This window comes from Taudactylus pleione, unplaced genomic scaffold (genome assembly GCF_031769625.1).
Source record: "Taudactylus pleione unplaced genomic scaffold, aTauple2 ptg000703l, whole genome shotgun sequence".
NCBI lineage: Eukaryota > Metazoa > Chordata > Amphibia > Anura > Myobatrachidae > Taudactylus > Taudactylus pleione.
This window is the reverse complement of record NW_028285105.1, coordinates 2,446,607-2,470,961: the sequence shown is the minus strand read 5'-3', so window position 1 is coordinate 2,470,961 and position 24,355 is coordinate 2,446,607. Positions and strand designations below refer to the sequence as shown.

Genomic DNA, 24,355 nt, shown 5'->3' with positions numbered 1-24,355 from the left:
AGAATTCCTCACCACGGAGGATACCGAAGAGAAGGACTGTACCCCTCAAGAGTTAGAGTACGCCTCTCCCGGGGTGGAATCCCTAATTTTGGCGGTCAGAAATGTCCTTAATTTACCTGAGGATATAGTTCCTGCATCCCAGGAGTGTGAATTATTTCATGAACAACCTAAGAGCTCGGCTGTTTTTCCATTCTCACAGCGGTTCCAAATTCCACGTCGGTTTCTGTCTAGCTATCCTTTTCCATCATCCATGATGGAGTAGTGGGAAACGCCTCCTCCTGTAGATGCGTCTGTCTCCCGTCTCTCTAAGAAAACATCACTTCCAGTGCTGGGAGCTACAGTCTTAAAAGACCCTTCGGATAGTAAGTGGGAGACAACACTAAGAAGCAGCGGGAGCTCAATTAGACCTACCCTTGTTACCGCGTGGGTTAACAAGGCTGTGATTTGCTGGGCTGACCAGTTGATTACAAGTTTGGACTCAGGTACTTCCAGATATCTAACTAAAAAAGTTTTTGCAATAGTAAGGCGCTGACGACTCGGGCTGCAGTGAACCCCCACAGATAAAACAACACCTTATCCAAAGTCTTTTACTCCAATTCAAAAATCAGGGGTTTCCAGCTGCGCCAACAAGCTGTTCCATACAGATTTTAGTTATTGATTCTTCTATCCTCCACTGATGGTATCTCTCCAAAACAGATGGATATATGTGGAAGAAGAAAATATATACTGATGAGGATAAAAGTCAGACCTAACTCACAAAGGTAGGAATACCCGGAAGGCCAAAGTGGAAAATAATCTTCAACCAACACCTTGGTGAATTCAAAGGAAATTAAATGGCCTAGAAGCATCTTTTTCAAGATGGTGGAACATGTGCTTGTCTCTCTGAACATCCGACGGCGCGGTCGGATGTTCAGAGAGACCCGCACATATTCCACCAATCTTGAAAAAGATGCTTCTAGGCACTGAAGCGCGTTGAGAAGTCCGTTATTGGTGCATTATACAGATTCTGTCTATTCACCCACTTGAACCCGGGTTTTGTTCCATCTGGAAGGTGATCTGGAAGCTGTATATGCATGATGGTACGGATGTTCCCATCTTTTAGAATGTGGTGTTAATAAAGATATTATTGTTTTTATACACCTGGAGTTTGTTTTCCCCTATGCATCCCTGGTGAAATTGTAAGAGAAAGGAGAAGATTTAAAGATACCTTTATGTGCATGGTGCATGTTTATTTTATGTAAGCATAAATGTAAGCCATCATTTGGAGTTTGCCTTTATACACTGAGGTGTAATTTCATTTCCTTTGAATTCACCAAGGTGTTGGTTGAAGATTATTTTCCACTTTGGCCTTCCGGGTATTCCTACCTTTGTGACTTAGGTCTGACTTTTATCCTCATCAGTATATATTTTCTTCTTCCACATATATCCATCTGTTTTGGAGAGATACCATCAGTGGAGGATAGAAGAATCAATAACTAAGCTCTGTATGGAACAGCTTGTTGGCGCAGCTGGAAACCCCTGATTTTCTAATTGGACTTCCAAATATCTGCGTATGCTATTTCGGGCCGCAGAGCTCTCTGGTTGCGCGCTTGGCAAGTGGACACAGAGTCCAAGCGTGTGGTGGAGGGTTTACCATTCACTGGTGACATGCTTTTTGGTCTTGAAGTGGACAAATGGATATCCCAGGCCTCGTGGGGTAAGTCTTCTTTCCTCCTGCCTACTGCTCCGGCTCCCAGAAGAGCTTACACCTTCGTTTCATGGTAGAACTAGAGGCGGCAGAGGTAGAGGTCACCCACACACTGTTGCAGAAATTTCAACAAGTTTGGAACCAGACCTCTTCAGAACAGTGGATTCGCAGACTAATTTCCCTGGGGTACCGAATAGACTTCAGAGTCCCTCCTCCACCTCTGTTCTTCACTACGAGTCTGCAGATACCTACAGACAAGGCCAGGGTTCTACAGGAGGCTATCCAGTCTCTAAAAGTGTCATCTGTGCTAGTTCCGGAGCATCAGCGAGGTATGGGGTTGTACTCAAACCTGTATGTGGTGCCCAAACCGGATGGTTCGGACAGACCCATTTTAAACCTCAAGTCTTTAAACCTGTATCTGAGGCTGTATCGTTCCAGAAATGGAGTCTCTGCAGTCCGTCATTGCGACCAGGGAGTTCCTATTATCCCTGGATATCAAGGATGCCTATCTCCATGTTCCCATTTGGGAACTGCATCAAGCCTTCCTGCAGTTTGCTATACTGCAGAATCACTACCAATTTCAAGCATTACCATTCAGGTTATCCTCGGCTCCCCGCATTTTCACCAAACTCATGTCAGTCATGATTGCTCTCCTTCGGTCATTGGGAGTGAACATAATCCCTTATTTGGACGACCTATTACTCAAGGCTCCATCAGTAACCCTTCTCTCAGACCATGCCTTACTGACATATCACACTTTAACCCAATGCGGTTGGATTATCAACTTCAAGAAATCACATCTCAATCGATCCAAGAAGCTCCTGTTTTCTGGGCATGATCTTGGATACGGCATCACAGAGGGCTTTTCTTCTGATAGACAAAACCCGGAATATCCGTTCAGTTGGTCCTCAGACCAAAGAAGGTGTCCCTACTTCTTTGTCTGCATCTCTTGGGAAAAATGGAAGCTGCTTTCGAGGCACTACAGTTCAGACGGTTCCACTCCAGAGTGTTTCAACTGGATCTTCTGTCACAAGTCTCAGGATCTCATATGCTTCTGCAACGACAGATCTGTCTGAACCAGGTTACCAGAGGGGCTCTCCTCTGGTGGACTCAATCCAACAATCTTTTGGTGGGCCGAAGATTCGAAGTGTGGGACTGGATCATTGTAACAACGGATTACAGCCTTCGAAGATGGGGAGCAGTAGTCCTCAATTATCACTTTCAGGGTCGATGGTCCCCTCTGGTACAGAAGTGGCCCATAAATGTGTTGGAAGTCAGAGCTATTTACAATGCTCTGATAGAAGCAACAGAGTTTCTAAAGTCTCAGGGCGGGACTCGAAGTCGCATGGCCATTTGAGAAGTTACTAAGATTCTCTGGTGGGACAAAAATCAGTCAGTAATCCTGTCAGCGGTATTCATCCCGGGTGTTGACAACTGGGAAGCAGATTACCTAAGTCACCAGCACCTCCATCCCAGGGAATGGAAGTTTCATCCAGACGTGTTCTACGCACTGATTCGTCGTTGGGGGTGTCCTCAGGTGGACCTCATGGAGTCACAATAGAATCATCAGCTCCCAGTACACGTGTCAAGAACTCGGAATCCACAGACAGAGGCAGTCGACGCTCTGACAGTTCCATGGATCTACGGCTTAATTTACCTTTTTCCTCTAATTCCTCTTCTTCCTCGTCTTCTCTAGAGAATAAAACACGAGTCGGCCTCTTTCATTCTAGTGGCTCCAAACTGGCCTCGGAGAAGTTGGTCCTTTCGTTCACCCCAACTTAGCACAGCTGAGTTTAATGGGGTGGCTCTTGAAATGATAGAAGACGTAGAAGTATCCCAGACTCGGTTATTCCCACCATGCTGTGCATCAGTAAGCCAGTTTCGGCTGCGCATTATCATGGTATCTGGTGTTCTATTATATCGTGGTGTTCCAGTCGGGGTCTTCCATCTAGGATTTTTCGTTTGTCCCGGTTTTTTGCTTTTTCTCCAGACGGGATTGGATTCTGGCTTTCGCCTTGGAACTTTAACGGTGCAGGTCTTTGCCCTTTCCATTTTCTTTCAACACAAATTGGCCCTCATTCCTGAGGTGCAGACGTTTCTTCAGGGGGTCTTGTGTGTTCAGCCTCCTTTTGTACCTCGGGTAGCTCCTACGGACTTGAACTTAGTGCTTCTGTTTCTTCAGTCGGCCATGTTCGAACCTTTGGAAGAGGTTGATCTTAAGTGCTTGTCTTGGAAGACGGTCATCCTTCTGGCTCTAGCTTCGGCTCGTAGAGTTTCGGAATTGGGTGCTCTGTCCTATAAGCCACCTTACCTTGTGTTTCATGCTGATAGGGTGGAACTCTGGATGGTAGCCGCCTTCCTTCCCAAGGTTGTGTCGGTTTTCCATATCAACCAGCCTATTGTGGTTCCGTCGTTGGTGGAGGACTCGGGTCATTCTTCTACCTTGGATGTAGTTAGAGCTCTCAGCATTTATGTTGCCAGGACAGCATCCCTCCGTAAGTCAGAGTCGCTTTTTGTCCTCTATGATGCTATTCGGAGGGGTTGGCCAGCGTCTAAGCAGACATTGGCACGTTGGATTAGGCTGACTATTCATCAGGCTTATGTTAGTGCTGGTCGTCGGCCTCTGTCCATTTCGGCTCATTCCACATGTTCTGTGGGTGCGTCATGGGCGGCCGGTAGGGGAGCCTCCACATCACAATTGTGCAGTGCTGCCACTTGGTCTTCTGTTCACACGTTTGTAAAATTTTACAGATTTGACACGTTTTCTGCTTCGGCATCATGTTTTGGCCATCTTGTTTTACAGGTTCCGCAGAGCGCTCCCGCCCGTGGGGAAAACTTTGGGACGTTCCGAGTGTAAGCAACCTCCAGTGTCCCCTAGTGGATGAAAGAGAATATGGGATTTTGGCACCTACCGGTAAATCCTTTTCTCTGATTCCACAGGGGACACTGGACGCCCACCTCTGTGCTCTTAGCCTGCCTGTTCGGTGTGTTCCATATGTTGTATGTTTTGATTATTGTGTGTTCTTCTCTCCCTTTTACTCCGCTTGTTCTCCATCTCCTCTCAGTCTTCATTTTCTAAACTGAGGGCTGGTGGGGCATAGAGAGGGAGGAGCTTCACACTTCTAAATGCTCCAGCTATCTACGCCTCTATACCCCAGCGTAAGCAACCTCCAGTGTCCCCTGTGGAATCAGAGAATAGGATTTGCTGGTAGGTACCAAAATCCCATTTTGGCAGCCAAACCCTTGACCTTCCACCAATTCTACCAGTTCCTAATTACAAATATATTTTTTTCATTCATTACATTTAATTTCTTTGTCAGTAGGGAAAAAAAATCCCATATGGTCTCTGTGCATCCCTTAATCACAAACCTACCTTGCCTAATGCTAAATCTGGCCTGTTTAGGGTCAGTAGTTACAGAAGAGTCTACTGTATATATTCCTGTTTTCTAAATATCATATATTAGCTATATATGCAGTGACTGCACTGAATGAAAATATTTGTGGGTCCCAGGGACCCCTCACTTTAAACAATTGGGGTCCTACTCCACTGTTTCTAGGTCCCATCAAATATTATGGGGGCGAGGGCTAGAAGCAGTTGGGACAATGCTGCTGGCATGTAGCAGATCATGTAGAGGGGGTTAATGGCAAGCAGCAGTTGGTGTGGAGCTGGGGTTAAAGGCAGGGAGAAGTTGGAGTAGAGCTGGGGGTAGAGGGGATTAAGGGCAGACAGCAGTTGTGATAGTGCTGGGAGCAAGGAGGCGGTTGGAGCAGGCAGTACTGGGGGTAGGGAGGAGGCAAGGGTAGACAGCAGCTGGGGCAGTACTGGGGGGCAAGGAGTTGCTTAGGGGATGGCAGTACGGGGGTAGGGAGGGAGTAAGGGTAGATAGCATCTGGGGCAGTACTGGAGGGCAAGGAGTTGCTTAGGGGAAGGCAGTACTGGGGTTAGGGAGGGAGTAAGGGTAGATAGCATCTGGGGCAGTACTGCGGACAAGGGTAGGCAGCAGCTGGGGCAGTACTGGGGGGCAAGGAGTTGCTTAGGGGTAGGCAGTGCTGGGGGTAGGGAGGGGGTAAGGGTAGATAGCAGCTGGGGCAGTACTGGGAGCAAGGAGGAGTTTAGGGGCAGGCAGTGCTTAAGGTAGGGAGGGGGTAAGGGTATATAGCAGCTTAAAGTAGTAGTAGTAGCAGGTGCCCCATCATTAACACATATATACACACTAACACATATACAGTATACACATACATACACATTAATACATACATACACACTAACAAATACACAGTATACACACACTAACACATATATACACATTAACACATACATACACACTAACACATTAACACATACATACACATATATACACAGTAACACATATATTCAATAACACATACATATACACTGTAACACATACATATACAAATTAACCTATACGTATACACACTATACACAGACATACACATATATACACACTAACACATATATGCACACTGACATACACATATACACACAAACACATACATACACACTGTGTCCCTGATTCTGAAAGAGCGCTCGCTCTGAATCTGGGCGTTTTTGGGGGTTTTTTTGGAGCGGCATCCTGGCATAGCTGTGGGTGACGGTCAAAACCATCGCGACCATCGGGCTTGTGACAAGACCCTTGTGGTAGGGTCTCGTGGCCGCAAGCCCCAGAGAACTTCTGGCTCTAATAGAGCCGGAAGCTCTCCCACTGACATCACTGGTAATGTCAGTGGGGCCGCCCAGAAATGGCAGGCTTTCGCATGGGAATGCCTCCATTTGTGAAGCCACCCCCACGCCACGCCTCCAAAATGGGGCGAGCTGTCAATCAAAATTGACAGCCGCCCCCTTTCGGTGCGAGATCCGGAGCGACGGAGCGCCCGTTGCTAGCCGAGTCTCGCGCATGCGCACGCCGGAGCCGGCTCCGGCGTGCGCATGCGCAGCGACCTAACATCGACCCTGAATCAGGCCCTGTGTGCGCTAGTGAGTGCAGCGGCCATCTTCATGCCGGGTCAGGGAGCCACATCATTTCCCTGTAGTGCCATTGCAGCGTCTGCATGCCAGGAGAGGCGCCAAAGAGGTCTCTGTGCCGGCCCCCCCTTGGCTGCAGCGGAACGCGTCCCTGGGGACCCACCCATTTTGAAAAAGTGCACATTCAGCCTTATTATTAATAATAGGATTAGAGGTCAACCTTGCATAGATTTTATTTAGGAACACTAGCCAACCCTGATTCCTATTTGTCTCCGTGAGTGCTGGGCATGCCCCCTAAAATGATGGAAAGTGGGATGTGCCACAAGGCAATGCCCCTCCCCAGGGATTTCACGCCCCATTTTCGGGCGTACACATGCATATGTGTCCTGCTTCTTGATCAGCACCCTACCCGATCAAGAATCCAGAAGGAACACTACAAATATATTGTAAAGGACCGGTCAGTGTAGTATCCTTTTATCAGGCACCTATGACTGTGGGAGCTGGCTGTATGCAGACAGGTCTCCTACAATCAGCATGAGCTGCAGCCACAATGATGTTGTGTCTGGAGAAAAACCCTTACATTGGGCTCGGGGGCAGGCTAGTGGATAGATCCCCTTCCGTTTCTGTACAATGACATCAACAGCCAGTGTCCAACGTCATTCCCTACCATCCAAGTGGGCTTTGAGGGAGAATTTATTCTTGTGGTGAGCGAAGCGAGCCACCATGCCCGCAAGGGGACGAATTTCTTATTTTCCTGCAAAGTGTGGGCAGAAACCTACACTTCCGCCATCACTCACGTCACTTCCAGGTACAGCTACTTCCCTAGTGCGTATGCATGAAACCACTTCCTGGAATCGCAATCACCTGACGCTTTTCCTCTAACACCTCTGATGAAACACCCATCCGCTATTGGTTGAGAAATGTGTCAGATGATTGCAATTTTGGGAAGTGGTTTCACGCATGTGTATTAGCCGACTCCCAGACACTGACTGCTGTAGACGCCAGGTCAGATGCCAAACAAAGCTAATAATGTCTCTCTCTCGTGTTCTGATTTTGTGTTGCATAGCCTTTATTTTGTCATTGTAGGTTCTTTCCTCTGTACTCATTTTGTATTACTTTTCTGATGTAGATCAAATAGCAATACCTGATTTTGGCACTGGAGCTATGGAGAACTGGGGACTCATCACATACAGAGAGACTAATCTGCTTTATGACAGTAATGAATCTGCAACAGTCAATAAGCAGAGAGTGGCAGCTGTGATTGCACATGAGCTTGTACATCAGGTATAAAACTGCATACTATATAACATAAGTAAAACAAGTTGGATGTGTGAATTTTCTTCCAAATAGAATAATTTGTTGGACATCACTTCCTACAATAGTTTGACACCAACCTCAGAACTAAAAAAAAAAAAAAATCTATCTTGTGCTATATGATGTTAAATACTTATACAGCAATAATCACTAAATGTAAGCAGCTCCTCCTGACAGATCCCCTGTCAGCCTTGGATCTAAAACAACAGATACTTTTTAAAAATGTCCGGAAGGCGCTCAATGGTGTTTTTTTATGAATATTATTTGGATCAATATAATAAAAATATACAGATGTCTTTACAAATTTGTTATGCTTATCTTTAGTTCTTAGTGAATCTTTCCTCCACCAAGGGGAATACGAAACGCTCCCATAACACTATCCCTTCCTCCTTCTTCTATGTTTATTTGCTTGTTTATTTTTACAGTTTTTTACATAACTAGAAAAAACAGGCCTTGTGTAGGTACTCACTATTTAACTTGTTTTATTTGTTTTTATCAATTGCTTCTAATTAAAATAATGAGTTTAAAAAGATTATGTTGTGTTTGTTTCAGTGGTTTGGAAACATAGTGACAATGGACTGGTGGGATGATTTGTGGCTGAATGAAGGCTTTGCCAGCTTCTTTGAATATTCCGGAGTAAATTCTGCAGAACCCACTTGGGAAATGGTAAATTGCTTTCAGGGATGACGTATTAAATAAAATAAAAACACCACTATATATTTATGGTTTTTGTGATATACTATATATGTACATAAGACTTTCAGATGCCAGTTACACAGAGATGGGTGACAATTTTATTGACATTGAATACATGTGTCACCTCAGCAATTTTCTTTTTTTTTTTTTTTACTTTCTAGGTGAAAACAAATTGGTTATATTAAAAAACGCTTCACACAACAAAATCAACAGTTATCAGTTATGTTTATCAACTTTTTGTAAAATTTGCCAACAGGGCTTCTGATCTAATAATAATAATAAAATAATAACTTCACTCATATTTGCAGAAAATATTTAAATGGCGACACATATATATTCATAAATCATTTGAACAAATTTCTGTAGTACACATAACTCAATATATTTTTCAGATGATGGGCGAGATGCACTAAATGGAAAATACGGTAAAAACAGTTTCTGGGGTTTTACCGCATTTTCCGTATGTACTATTGTCCTGGCCGCCGGGCTCCGATGCGGTGGGTAACGCCAGCTTTTGCTGCCATTACCCAGAAGCCTATGGGCTTCTACTGCATTGTGCTGCTAGAGGGGTCCGATTGGATCCCTCCCAGCATGCCCAGCGGCCGCTGCGTCACTCTGCGCATGCGCAGATGGACTCCTGGGTCATAAACCCGGAAGTCCAGGGCGCAGCGGAGATCACAAAGAACAGCTCTTATCGGAAGAGCTGTCCTTTGCTATACTGATCGTATGTGTTAGTGCATGTGTGATCAGAACAAATGCGGTGACTGACGGTAAGTTTTGCACTGTGTTAGTGCATCTCACCCGATGTCATAACAATATGCACAGTTATAGCATATATATACATATATATATATATATATATATATATATATATATATATATATATTGGCACAGTCGTGCCCTAATATTAAGGCTGAATCGAAAAAAACGGGTTTCTCCTTAGAGAATTCTGGAGGGGGAGGGCATGGTGTTTATGGGGTTACAGCTCAAAAGCTATTGGAAGTACTGAGCTGAAATTTGGCATGGGTGGGTAGAACTGTGGCTAGGTGCTGCAAGCCAAGTTTCAGGGCAAAACCATAAAAAATTAGGATTTGGGAGTTTCCAAAGTTTTTTCGCACTCTCAATTAGGACCACTTTTATGCTGCACCTGCTGAAGGCTCCTACTGAGGCTGCGCAAGGAATTGAAACTTCCTATCTCTATAATGGTGCAATTGTGAGGCAGTTTAAAAACTGTAACCTTCTCAATTACCTGAACCCCAAAAGACCCTACCCTGGAACAATAGCTAAGTAATAAAACAAACCCCAAGTATAAATTCGCCCCCTACCCTGAGTTATGCCTTCCCAAAAATCCCCCATAAAGAACAGCAGGAAAGGGGTCCTAATTGAGTCTTAGAAAAAACTGACAGTTGGAACTTTAGATTACTCCCAAATCCTCATTTTTTTATGTTTTTGCCCTGAAATTTGGCATGCAGCACCAAGCGACAGTTCTTCCAGCCCATGTCAAATTTCAGCTCGATACCTCCAATAGCTTTTGAATTGTAGCCCCTTAAACACCATACTCCTCTTCAAGAGTTCTCTATGGGAGAATTCTTTTTTTTTCAAGGGGACCCCCTACATCATTTGTCCTCTGTATTTTGGCAACCAGGACTGGCTCTGATTAGCCTGGTGCTGGTTGTACTTAATACAGGGGACCCCTACGTAGTTTGTCCCCTGTATTAAGCACAACCAGCATTGGGGCTCAGAAGCCCGATGCTGGTTGTGCTGTTGGAGCACATAATTTTTTTTTTATATTGCACATTAATTTTTTAACAGATGCATAGATGGACCTCACTGATACGTCCATGCATCTGTGTCTTATTGATTTGATTTTCTCAGGTACAGAGTCCCTCTGTCGACCGCTGATGCTTCTGTGCACGGCCCTGTTGCTGCCACTGCTCCGCACCCCCGCTGCTGCCACTGCCCTACACACCTGCAGCCTGCCTCCACAGCCATCTCTCCCTCTGCACCCCCTAAACACCTCCTGTGTGCTGTCCACTCCTCCACCCATGCTAGTGTACCTATTTGTTGTCCTTCTGCCCTGCAGGTGGCCCGGTTTGCTCGACAAAACCCTGATGGTTAATAAATTATAAAAAAGCTATGAAATTCCTTACGGTTTCACATGTCCCATTAAGGCGTCTTAGACATGATCTCAAATTTCACAAAACCTACTGTATTTGTGCCATTCAAACTAAAAAAAAACAATGAAATTCTGACACCTTAATAGACATGTTGCTTGCGCAATACAGATATGCTATGCCTTTAGACTATAATAAGGTATGCTACTAATCTACTATAATTGACTGATTTATTAATATCCAGACAAAACAATTCTCATCATGAGAGCACTTTATTTTTCAGATTGACCAGATTATAACTGATGACCTGTTACCTGTAATGAGAGACGATGCATTATTGTCCTCCCACCCGATCATTGTCACAGTCTCAACTCCAGCAGAGATCACGTCCGTCTTTGATGCCATTTCGTACAACAAGGTTGGATATAATACAATTAATTTCATAGAGTTTTATGTGTCTTTACAAACAAATCTTACCAATAAAGAATTAAATACATCCCTAGAGATCTGCATTACACTGGTGACCACAGAAATAGAGGACTATGGGGGAGATGTATCAAATATTCTAAAGAGGACAGTTGGAGAAGGTTCCCATAGCAACCTATTAGCAATCATTTTATAAAATGTACTTGGTAAATTATAGCAGCTGATTGGTTGCAAAGGGCAACATCTCCACTTGTCCTCTTTAGAAGGTTGAATAAGTATAACTTGCGATGTGATCGGTGCCAGAACATAAAAAGCATCAGACACTCCAGACGCTTTCTACTTTTGGAGTGTATTTATATATATTATTCTTCCCCTGAGTGCTGTGCTTTCTGCTTTTGGAGTGTATATTATGCTTCCCTGAGTGCTGTGCTTTCTGCTTTTGGAGTGTGTATGTTTTTCATGTTCTAGCACCGATCACATCGCAAGTTAAATTTTATTGTGCTTGGGCAGCTTTCATTTTTTTTTTTCACAAACAGTAATTTTAATGGAAATAGAAAACATTATGACATACATACACATGTTAAAATACAAAATGCATGTCACATAGATGTATTTACAGAATATAAATAGTGCAACCAGATCAATAACATCTTATCATAAGAAAAGCAATCTTAGACTGCAAGAAAAACAATGCATCTTATCTAGGATTGGTATAGACACATACCAAAAAACATAGTACAATATGAGTAATACAAATAAAAAATATGGGACATAACATTCAAAATGCCGCCCCCCAGAGCCTCAGTATCATTCTAGCGTGCATTAAAGGTACCAGTTAGTGGATTCAAATATACTGAAAGTGTGTCTGCGTGTCACAATCCAGGGAATCGATGTACACTCTGCACTTTTGATGAAACCAAACCACCCCCTTTTCAATATGGTGCAAAGACTTTCGCCTACCCAGATACATAAGTTGGAGCAGTATAGCTTTAACAGCTGGAGGAGACCGTTCAGTTACGTAAAATAATTTTCTTTGCTACCGTAACAGCAGTCATGAGGAATGGGATAAGTTCCTTATGACGACCCTGCAAATCCCAATTTTTAAAATTAGCACAAAGCATGGCCATCAGGTCTTTATTCAGGTGTAAACCACATATTCCATTAATAAACTTTATGGTTTTATCCCAGATTTTTTTTTAATTCTACCACATTCCCACAAACTGTGATAGAAAGAGACCTGTGAGCTTCTACATAAGGCAAGCTCTAGACTTCCCCGGAGCCATATTCAGTACCTCCTATGACTGTTTCAGGTAAGTCCTATGTAGAGTCTTGACATACACTCTGCTATGTTGCAGGAGATTTAAGGTTTTCACAATTACCTCCAGATGTCACAGAGAGAGGAGAGCTTGGAGCCAGCCCAGCATGTGTAAGTGCCGGGCATGCCCCCAAGAGTGAGAAAAAAGGGGGCGCACATTATTTTTCTAGAGGGCATGCCCCATTTGGCACACTCTGTAGAGTGCCCTTTCTGAAGGGAAAACTGTATTCACCCGGTTGTGATTGGTCACTGAAACTTTTCCCTCCCAAAGGATATTGTGGCCCACGATTGGGGAAAGCACAGCGCATGCTATTTTAGCGGGAACACTGCACATAGTAAATAATGAGTGCAATGTATCATAAGCATTAGGGAGCACCATAGTTGATGGTAATGACTGAACATAATATCTGGTTTGTAGAAACATATAAAAATCCTTATTAGAATGACAAAACTTAGTTCTGAGGACTTGGAAAGAAAAAAATGCACCTCCCAGGTCAAAGATATCTCTTATGGTCACTATCTCTTTTTCTTTCCAGTGTAAGAAACTAGCACAATCTAGGCCCGGTTGAAAAAGTGGATTAGCCCAAAATTCATAGGTAAAGGAAGAAAATTCCAATTCTCTAAAAGTTGAGATATTTTGTTGATAATCAGGGAGAAATTTCTGCGATATAACTGAGAAATATGAGTAGGAGTAGGAATTTGTATACCCAAATATGGAATGGATTGGGTAGTCACCTTAAATTGACCCAACAATTGAGGGGGAAGAGGCTGAACAGTAGGACCGGTGACCTGGAGGGTCTCGGATTTATAACTCCAATATGCAGGGATAGAGCGAGCTAAGGGCTCGATTCAGACCCGCTCGCTAGATGCATTCGCTCGCTCAATGCGTATGCAAATTCGGCTAAGCGTCAGCAAGGCAGGCGATCGCTCGGCAAGGCATAAGCATGTCCACTATGTCTTGGCGTGCGATCGCTCTGTGTATGCAGATGCCCTCTAGCCTGTCTTAAAATGCCCACTAATGCACGTCATATCCATGAAGTGTAAGCAACCATCGTTACCATTGGAAGCGAACACAGCGCTTGTGGTTGACCATACCCTACTGCAAGCACTGCGAGCACTTCAGAGTAAAATCCAGCCAGGTGACGTGTACTATGACGCTCCGTCTTAATTATGCACACCTCTGAAACAGCATTAAGACGCTCAGACACGCCTGCGTTCGCACCTCCACTCCCCCGTTTTCATAGACCAACCCCTGTCACCACCCACAAATGGCTTGTACTGTCACTCATTCTGGCAGGGCGTCTTTAGACATGGAGCGATCACTTCGCGATCACATGGAATAGGTCGTGTACACGAAATGCAATGCATACACATGCGCACAATGCGAACCACCGGCAGCTATGAGCGAACGCATCCTAGCAAGTGGGTCTGAATCAGGTCCTAAGTCTGATACCAAAAGCAACATATCATCTGCAAATAGACAAAGTTTTAATACTACTGGGCCAATAGATATCGCCTTAAAATCAGCATTAGCACAAAAGAGCAATAGCTAATGGGTCCAAAGCTAGAGCAAACAAAAGTCTCGACAACGGGCAACCGTGCAGATACAAAGTCACTAGAAAATCCAAAGCGAAGCAGCGTTTTAAACAGGTGATGCCAAGTGACTAGATGAAAAGCTTTCTCAGCGCCCGTAGAAATTACCACCTGTTCACTAGACCCACCCAAAAGTCCCTACTACTGAACTACAGCCAATACGTTACAGACATTAACCACCAAATCTCTGCCCTTTATAAATCCTGTTTGGTCAGGAGAAATGACAGTGGAAAAAATAAATTTAAATCTCTCAGCGAGAATCTTTGTCAGTAGTTTATATTCTACATTTAAAAGTGAAATTGGATGATAGGACCCAGGATCCTCCAAGTCACAGCCAGGTTTCGGCAACATCCGAACAGCTACTGATTTAAAATAAGAGGTATAGATCGATTCTGGGGAAGAGCATTAAAAACATAACACAATATGCCCCCTGCCCTAACAGATAGAATTGTGTAATATTCCCCGTCAGGGCCAGGCGCTTTAAGCGGTTTCAACTGAGTAATGGCCTTTGAGACTTCCTCAGTAGTAATCGGAGCAAGGAGTGACTACGAATGAGAGTCGGACACCTTAAGCATTGAAAGAGTAGCCCAAAAGGCAGCCTTATGAGTATAATCTATTGGTTCCTGAGAATATAAATGGGCATAATAGTCCCAGAAGACCTCAATAACCTCCTCACCTCTGTGCACTCGGGATCCTACCGCATTTCTCAGTGCTGTGATATGTGTGGTATTATGGCATTTTTAGTTAGATTAGACATAAGACAACCCAGCTTCTTGCCATGATGATAGAATTGAAAAGTGCTGTAGTGCTGTAAATTGTTGCCATGCTGTACAATGTATTCAGTGTGGCTTGATAGTCTGTAACAGCATCAAATTGAGTTTTGGCATGTTAATATGCCTTCTTGTGTGTAGAAGTGAGAGAGGATTTAAACCAGACATATGTAGCCTGGGACTGCAAAAATAAGTTAAATGTTCCTTTCTATGCTTACTAAAAATGATATTATCTAGCCTTGCATAATCGTTTTGGCTGTTTGCCAAAATAACAGGAATTCTGATAAATGTTCCTGATTATTATGGACATATTATGAAATGTTAGGGACGATGATAGATATGAGGGTAATCTCCAATGACAAGTAGAGCCTACATCTATTACTTTTGAAATAGTACACCAAATATGCGCATGAACAGATAGACATATAGAAGATATACCAGTATCTATAATCTTGGAGAACATAATACTAGCTGGAAGTAGATTATCTATCCTGGACAATGTATCATGTGCTGCAAACAAACAAATTACTTTATCTGTCGGGTGCACGGATCTCCAACAGTCAATTAAGTGGAGTTGTTCGGTGAGTTGTCGAATTCCCAATAAGGGCTGGCTAGGAGCACGTTTGGGACAGGAGGATTTATCCATAAAGGGAAGGGCAACCATATTAAAATCTCCCCCTACTAACATTGGGGTATGAGCATTCGGGTATAGTTTTGTCAATAGACCTGAAAGAATGCCCTAGAATACGTGGTAGATGCATACAGATTGCAGAATATAAACTTTTCTGTTAATTTAGAAATTTCCACAATTACATATCCCTCCTCTGGATCTGCAGAAATAAGTCTTGCTTGAGAATTGAAAGATTTCTTGACTAGACCGCCTTAGAGGAATAAGAAGCAGAACCCACCATAGTATAAACCATAGATGACAGTTTGGCATGTTCATTATTGGTGAGATATGTCTTCTGCAATAATGCCACATCAATGTGCGTCTTTATCAGATAAAGAAGGATCTTTTTCCATTTAATAGGAGAGTTGATCCCAGCTTTAATTTAATATTAAAAACTTTTGCAAGTAATGGGCTAGCCTGGTCAAGTGATTCATTCAAATGTAATACTGTATATGTGTTCAATATTAATTTAGTTTTGTGTAGTGCTCACAAATAAATGACAATGTAGACACATGTACACACAGTATCAGCTCATCAGCAAAAACTTCATATTCTCTGGCGTAAGGATGAGTATGATTTGCTAATATGATATTCTCTGTTCCAGTGGCCTCCAACCTTAATTGGGGTGGGAGCTACTTGAGAAAAATGAGACGTCGTGAAGAGTCACATTTTATTTTTGAAAACTAAAATCTAGCTGATAACCAAATTTTTCATAGAAAAACAACAATGCATTTATTAATACAGAGATAAATCACTGTATTAATTAATGCATTATTGTTTTTGTATGAAAAATGCAATTATTAGTCAGATTTTAGTTTTCAAAAATAAAATGTGGAGAACTGTCAGCAGGGGGCTGCTGGATGGTTTGTGCAGGCAGGACATTGGATGGACAGGCCCCACACCCTCTTTCAAAGTGCCCGACTCTACCTCTGATGCCTGAGAGCTGTCAGTGGGGAGCAGAGGGCTGGTAGATGGACTGTGCAGGCAGGACAGTGGATGGACAGGTCCTACACTCCCTCCAAACAAGTGCCCGGTGTCTACACGGCGTGGACAGCAGCGAGGCTGCTAGCAGTGTCCATCATGCACTGCCGTTGCGCCGCTTATAACTAGGGGTGTGCACCGGCCACTTTTCGTGTTTTGTGTTTTGGTTCTGGATCTTTCTTCGTGTTTTGGATCTGGATTGGTTTTGCCAAAACCACCCTTCTGTGTTTTGGGTTCTGGGGTTTGTGTTTTAGATCTGTATTTTTTTTTAAAAAAGCATAAACACAGCTAAAATCACAGAATGTGTTGGTTTTTCTGCTTCTATGCTATTATTAACCTCAATAACATTAATTTCCACTCATTTCCACTGTCTGACATCCCTACTTGGATGCTGTCACCAATGTAACCTCCACCATTCTGTCAGTGGTGACAGTATCATATGCAGTGACAGTAGACATGTCAGAAATTGTTGGCACGTCCTTCAGTCCGGACCAGATGTCCAAACCGGCCCTTGACTTATGACACAGGCGCACGCTTGGCACTCCTACTGTGTTGATGCACGTGCGGCTACAGCGCACACAAGTCACAAACACAGAAAAAAAAATGTTTTTTATTTTTTGGAGCACTTTGGGGTTACACCACCCTTCAACAGATGAGCCAGCTGGCCCTTGATTTATGACACAGGCGCACGCTTGGCACTGCTCCTTTGTTGATGCACGTGCGGCTACTGCGCATACATTTCGCACACATACACAGAAAAAAAAGAAGAATTGTTTATTTTTTGTGGAGCGCACTTTGGGGGTTACACCACCCTTAACAGACTTATGGGACACAGGCGCACGCTTGGCGCTGCTCCTTTGTTGATGCACGTGTGGCTACTGCGCACACAATTCACAACACAGAAAAGAAGAATTTTTTATTTTTGTTGGAGTGCACTTTGGGGGTTACACCACCCTTTAAGAGATGAGCCAGATGGCCCATTACTTATGGGACACAGGCGCACGCTTGGCGCTGCTCCTTTGTTGATGCATGTGCAACACAGTGCACACAATTCACCAACACAGAAAAAATTATTTTTTTATTGGTTTGGAGTGCACTTTGGGGGTTACACCACCCTTAAACAGACGAGCCAGCTGGCCCTTTACTTAAGACACAGGCGCACGCTTGGCGCTACTTTGTTGATGCACGTGCGGCTACTGCGCACACAATTCACAAACACAGAAAAAAAAATTATTTTTTTTGGAGTGCACTTTGGGGGTTACAGCACCCTATAACTGACAAGCCAGCCGGCCCTTGATTTATGACACAGGCGTACGCTTGGCGCTACTTTGTTGATGCATGTGCGGCTACTGCGCACACAATTCACAAACACAGAAAAATAAATATGGGGGGGGCACCCCTGATGGACAGATCACCCCCTGGACACTACAGCACCCCTTTAGAACTACAGCCTTTTTGGGACACTGCACAACACAGTCCAGCCAGCCCCTATAGACTTTGGAGTGGACACAGCCCCTATGGACAACTGACTGCACAACACAGCCCAGCCAGCCCCTATGACAGCAGCACAACACAGCCCAGCCAGCCCCTATGGACAACAGCAGCACAACACAGTCCAGTCAGCCCCTATAGACTGAGTGGACACAGCCCCTATGGACAACAGCAGCACAACAGAGCCCAGCCAGCCCTAGCTCCCTCCCTCCCTCTTCACTGTCCACAGCCGGAATGAGAAATGGCGCCGACGCGGGGACCTTTTATAGAATCCAAAACCTGCGAGATCCGGAAGGCAGAATGATGACGTTTTGCCGCGATTTCAGTTCCCGACTCGGATGGGGGGGCTCGGATTTCAGAAATCCGAACCCGCTCATCCCTACTTATAACACATGCCCTATCAATGATTGCACTGAGCAAAAAAAAATGTGGGTCCCAGGAACCCCTCACTTTCAAAAATTGGAGTCCTACTCTACGGTTTCTGGGTCCCATCTAATATTATGGGGGATGAGAGCAGGCAACAGTTGGGACAGTCCTGGGTCTGGTGGCAGCTTGGGCAGTGCTGGGAGCAGGTAGCATTTGGAGTAGAATGGGTTAAGGGCAAGCGGTAGTTGGAGTACAGCTGGGGTTAAAAGCAGGGAGAAGTTGGGGTAGAGCTGGGGATAGGAAGGTGTAAGTGCAGACAGCAGATGGGACAAAAGAGAAAAAAGGACTGTCTCTTTGTTGGCGCACAAATAAAGAGATAAATTAAAATATAACTTTTATTACAAATATTTAAAATTCACTTTGCCTCACTAGTGAAATATTCCATACATAATAAAACATGAAACACACATATGAATATATATTGCTCTAATTATTAATTATAAATACCAATCAATTAAATAATTTATAGTGTGTTTATCTTTGTGTCCTTGTTCTGTTGTGTTTAATAAAACATTCAATATTATAATTGGGTTGTGGTGACTTCCTTATTGATAATGCACTCCCAGATAAATTGTGTTCATTGCAAACCTATGACTGTAGATATATAGTAAACTCATGTATTGGTAAAGGCAAATGTGTTCCAATCTAATAATGCATGCAACTAATATTGCTTGCCAGTCTCATTCTGCCATTAATTACCTAAGATTAATAATCAGGACTATAAACTGGTGACTGTTTCCAATATAACAATCACAAAGCCCTCTGTAGGGCAAAATACATCCTCAATAATGGTAATATACTACATGGGAACATGCACCCATATCCCACTATAAGGTGTAGCGCCCCCTGTTAGGCTAAAATATAATCAAACCTTTAATTGCATAGACTGAAAATTATTATCCAGATTTGTTGTTACAGCGTCCCTTATAGGGGTATATAATTAGATTATAATATTGGTTTAATGGAAATTAACCACTATCATAATTGTGAAATTCACCAGTGACATAGTCAAATATAGAGGTGTTTGTAAGGTGCGTAATGCGCAATTGTTAATATTAGCATTACCATACACATGTAAGTTGATTCATTACAACGCACTCCATAGGAACACAAAAAAATTTATTTTGCATCTGAATCTATACAAGTATTGTGACTCCCCCTCTAGGGCTGTAAAGTTCTTTCTAATCATGAAGAGAGTACAGATAGATATTCTTTTAATGCTGGGTAGATTCTATATATTACATATTAATTGCTTATATTAGCTCTATCATATACACAGCATTAAACTCAGGCTGCACAGTTGCTTATATCAGCATTACTATGCACTTGTATCATTTATTCATTACAGCGCCCTCTGTAGGAATACAGAAATTATATTGAGTCAAATACAAAAATTATAGCTCCCCCTATAGGGTTCTGAGATTTTCCTGCATGAGATACTAATTGGTATCGCTTATATTAGCATGATCATACACACAATATTCAGTTGAGGGGAATTATATTGCCCATGTCATTATCTCCACTCATATATATTTTATCAATATTTTACTCCAATAATTTTCGAGTGTAAAACAGAGAGACGATTTCCCTATTCATCTTTGTCACAATATGGACATAACACGCGGCAGTAGCCGCTAACGCCTTGTGTCATCTATTTATTACAGCGCCCTCTGTAGGAATACAGAAATGATATTGAGTAAATACAATTATTATAGCTCCCCCTATAGGGTTCTAGGATTTTGCCTGCATGGAATACTAATTAGCATTGCTTATATTAGCATGATCATACACATTGTATTCAGTTAGGGGGAATTATATTACCCCATATCATTATCTCCACTCATAGATTTTTGACACTATCTTATTACAATAATTTTGAGTGCAATACAGAAAGACAATTCCCTATTATTATTGTCACAACATGGACATAACACGCGGCAATGGCCGCTAACGCCGACGTACGTTTCACTATTTTTTTTATCAAGGCAAAAAAAAAATAGTGAAACGTACGTCGGCTATAAATTACGTACTATAAATTATTTAATTGATTGGTATTTATAATTAATAATTAGAGCAATATATATTCATATGTGTGTTTCATGTTTTATTATGTATGGAATATTTCACTAGTGAGGCAAAGTGAATTTTAAATATTTGTAATAAAAGTTATATTTTAATTTATCTCTTTATTTGTGCGCCAACAAAGAGACAGTCCTTTTTTCTCTCTTTTCTCTCTTTTCTACCATTTATTACTGTCTATGGCAGCACCCCCATGGGATGATTATACATTAGTGAGTTATCAATAATTTGGGGCCATTATATTAACTATCTTTATCAAATTAAACCTTGTGCAGAGGTGCTTTCCTAGTTCCCCATCCCTAATTTGTAAGTAGTTGGGACAATGCTGGTGGGCAGGGATGGGGCTAATTGCAGGCAGTACTGGGGGTAAGGATAGATGGCAGCTGAGGCAGTACAGGGGGCAAGAATGGGGTTAGCGTCAGGCAGTGCTGGGGGTAGGGAAGGGGGTAAGGATACATATCAGCTATGGAAGTACTGGGGGGCAAGGAGGGCATTAGAATCAGGCAATACTGGTGGCAGTGCTGGGGGTAGAAATGGGGCCAGGACAGAAGCTGGGGCAGTGCTGGGGATAGGGAGGAGGTCAAGGATAGATAACAATTGGGTGTAGACCTCCAGCTCCCTTCTGTACTGGGCAGTGTCCACCTCCCAGGTGACAGAATGGGCTGTTCACCTGCGCCAGACCCCGGTGCTTTTGCCGGCAGCTGGGGGTCAGCGCAAGTCTAGTGCCCAGTGGCAGCTGCACTGGAACTGCTCTCGAGCCGGCCCTGAGTGACCAGACAATGGAGGGCCAGTTATATGCAGAGAGGTAGCCGGCCCCAATCACCAGCGACAGACCGGGATAATATCCTAGCAGCTGCCGGAATGTAGGAGGCAGTGCCAGTGGGGAGGTGGTCGGCAGGGCTTAGGTGGCAATTGGACGAGGAGATGCTCAGGACTCCTATAGGGCTTTTGCGATCACTGCCCTATGTGCGACTTGCGTGTCATCAGCCCACTGCCTTAAGGAGAGCACCTTACATGCTACCACCGTGAGGCGAGCTACCATGCTTGCGGTCACAAGCTCTATACAAATAAGTACCCTTTGAGCTTATGTAATAGGGTGCGTGCTTGTGCCGCTGCCGGAATACATCTGATTGTTCCCATATTTTTAAAGAAGCAACCATTTTAAAGGCAAAACCAAAATGGTTTTGCCTTTAAAATGATTGCCACTTTAAAAATACATAAACACTCGCACCCTATTACATGAGCACTTTGTGCGAGACAAGTACTATTTTAATAACAATATATAGAGAACTACTTATAAATAATATAAAAATTATACTATATAATAATTATATTAATACTTATATAAATTAAATTTCCACTTACATTTCAAATCCTATCATCTTTAAAGACAAATATCTGGATTTTGCAATACATCCGCATCTATTTATTATAGCAATAGCCTTTTTAAAACATACAGGGGGGTATTCAATTAGGCTGCAAAAAGTCGGAATCAGCAATAATTTATCGCCGATGACGTCATTTTCGCCTATTTCAATTATCCCTGTATTCAATTTCAAAGACTTTTCGCAGCTTCGAAAAGTCTTTTAAAAAAAATGGGGATAACTTTTCACCATGTTTTACATGGCGAAAAAAAGTGCAGAATTGGGGTTTAGGGATGCAGGCTAAAAAAATAGCCTGCACCCCTGGGAATGTCATTTAAAATGTAACTGTTTCAAAAAAAGTAAAAAAAAAAAAATAGGGACACCCCAAAAAAATGAATGAAAAATGTGGGGTAAAAAAAAAGGGAAAACAGTGTTTAAACATAGGGAAATAGATTCAGGGCTATTCTGTAAGTATGCGGCAGGTGTTTTCTAGAATAGGCTATTAGCGGAGGGTGCATTATTGCAGAATTTAAAAGAAAATTACTTTAGGGACTTAAAAATATGCTAGTACCCATTTTCATGAACCACAAATTTGATGGAATCATTTAAAAAAACGAATAAAAAAATCTAAGTGCTCTTCTGCATCATTTCTTCAATGTCGGAAAAAAAACACCTGCCGCGGCTAATTAAAAACCCGACTTTCTTCTGCTAGCAAAAACGGGGGTACCCATAGTGATCCCCCATGTGTGGACATCTTTAGGGGGGTCCTACAATTATTTCCCGAAAATTCCCGTTTTTTTCCGTAGATCCCAAGTCGCCGGGTCCCGTTTTCGCATATTTTAAACTGAATATGGGGATAAAGCGGGCACTCGCCCAATACTTTATCCCCAGAAAAGTTCCGATGTGGAGCGAAAAGTCCAGCATGGACTTTTCGCTCACTAATTGAATACGGGCCATAGTATTTACATAGATCGTACATATCATAGAATGTAATAGAACCCTTTTCTAATAGACTTGTATGCGCAAACAAGCAAAATAAAAGTTCACATTGTAAATGTGAGTTATGTTTCCTAGGGAGCATCCATCCTGAGAATGCTTGAAGAGTGGATTACTCCACAGAAATTCCAAGAAGGATGTCAGGTACAGTATAAATACTTTTCTTTAAAAAAATAAAAAACTTAGTTTAGTGCTTGCCATGAGTATTCTGCATACAAAGGTGAATGTTTTCTATCTGCGTTAACTATACAGACTAAAGCTACAGAATATAGTACAGCTAGATGCATGCACAGCCTACACAGTGAATATGCTTAGCATAAAACAATATGGCCCTGATTAAGACCCGCTCGCTGCCGGAGACAGCTCGCAGGTCTGGAGGGCGACCATCGCGACCATCGGGCTTGCAACGAGACCCTTGTGGTAGGGTCTCGTCTGCCGCAAGCCCCAGTGAGCTTCCGGCTGTAATAGAGCCGGAAGCTCACTACTGACATCACTGGTGATGTCAGTGGGGCCGCGCCCAAACGGCAGGCGTTCCTTCAGGAACTCCTCCATTTGACCAGCCACGCCTCCTCCTCGCCTACAAAATGGGGCGAGCTGTCGACCAACATCGACAACCGCCTCGTTTGTAGCGAGCCCCGGAGCGAGTGAATTTCTCACTCGCTCCGGGGCTCGCGCATGCGCGGCGTGCCCACTGCCCGGCTATCGGTCCACTTCCGAACGCTATGCGCTTGCGAGCGCGTCTGAATCAGGCCCAATATCCACAAGAAAGTATTCTGGTCTGACAATAGCTTTTATGTGTACAACTATGGCTGTGCCCAGAAATAGTCAACCATGGGCATAATCCAAAATCTAGGTGCACACTTTTCACACTAATACAATAATATAATGGCTGTTGGACTATATAGATTTTATAATCTGAGTTGTAGAATAAGCATGAGGTTCTTACTGTACATTGTGATCAAATTGTGGAGGCCCATTTACTATGGGAAGGTGACGGCTTTCAGATGGGAACCTACACCAGCACTAGAATTTTAATGTGAGACTTACCATACTTTGTGCCTCTGAAATATAAGTTAAATTGGTAGGAAACATGTTGCTTTGATTACAAATACCTATGGATAGATGGGAGGGGTGCTGGGCCAAAAAGTAGGCAATCACTTCTTTCAAAATATACAAAATTCCAAGGTCCACACACACTGTAATTTTCAAATGCATTTATAGGTGTTACATTGCTGTGACTGACAACACAATACACAATCCTTAATGGTGAGGGAGCTGGTCTCTATCCCTTTGCCTGCTCACTGTCATAACATAGTCCATAAAGAGATTGTGCAAAAGAGAAGTCAGCTGTACTGAATTGTTTTCTCTGCAAGCCTGGGAGAACTCATGACTGTCAGTGTGGTAAATATTGTCTGCCAACCATAAGAAGGGGATTACAGAGAGTTATTT

The 24,355-nt window shown here is 43.1% G+C and overlaps 1 protein-coding gene across 1 annotated transcript in view; it reads left to right on the top strand.

The window, feature by feature from the left end:
- Positions 1–24,355, top strand: part of ENPEP (glutamyl aminopeptidase) — a 95,613-nt gene that overhangs the window by 34,653 nt on the left and 36,605 nt on the right. Inside the window, exons 5-8 of the mRNA XM_088456386.1 lie at positions 7,801–7,955; positions 8,538–8,651; positions 11,079–11,213; positions 22,985–23,050. Of these exons, the coding sequence (XP_088312512.1) occupies positions 7,801–7,955; positions 8,538–8,651; positions 11,079–11,213; positions 22,985–23,050 (470 nt within the window). The remainder of the gene's footprint in view (positions 1–7,800; positions 7,956–8,537; positions 8,652–11,078; positions 11,214–22,984; positions 23,051–24,355) is intronic.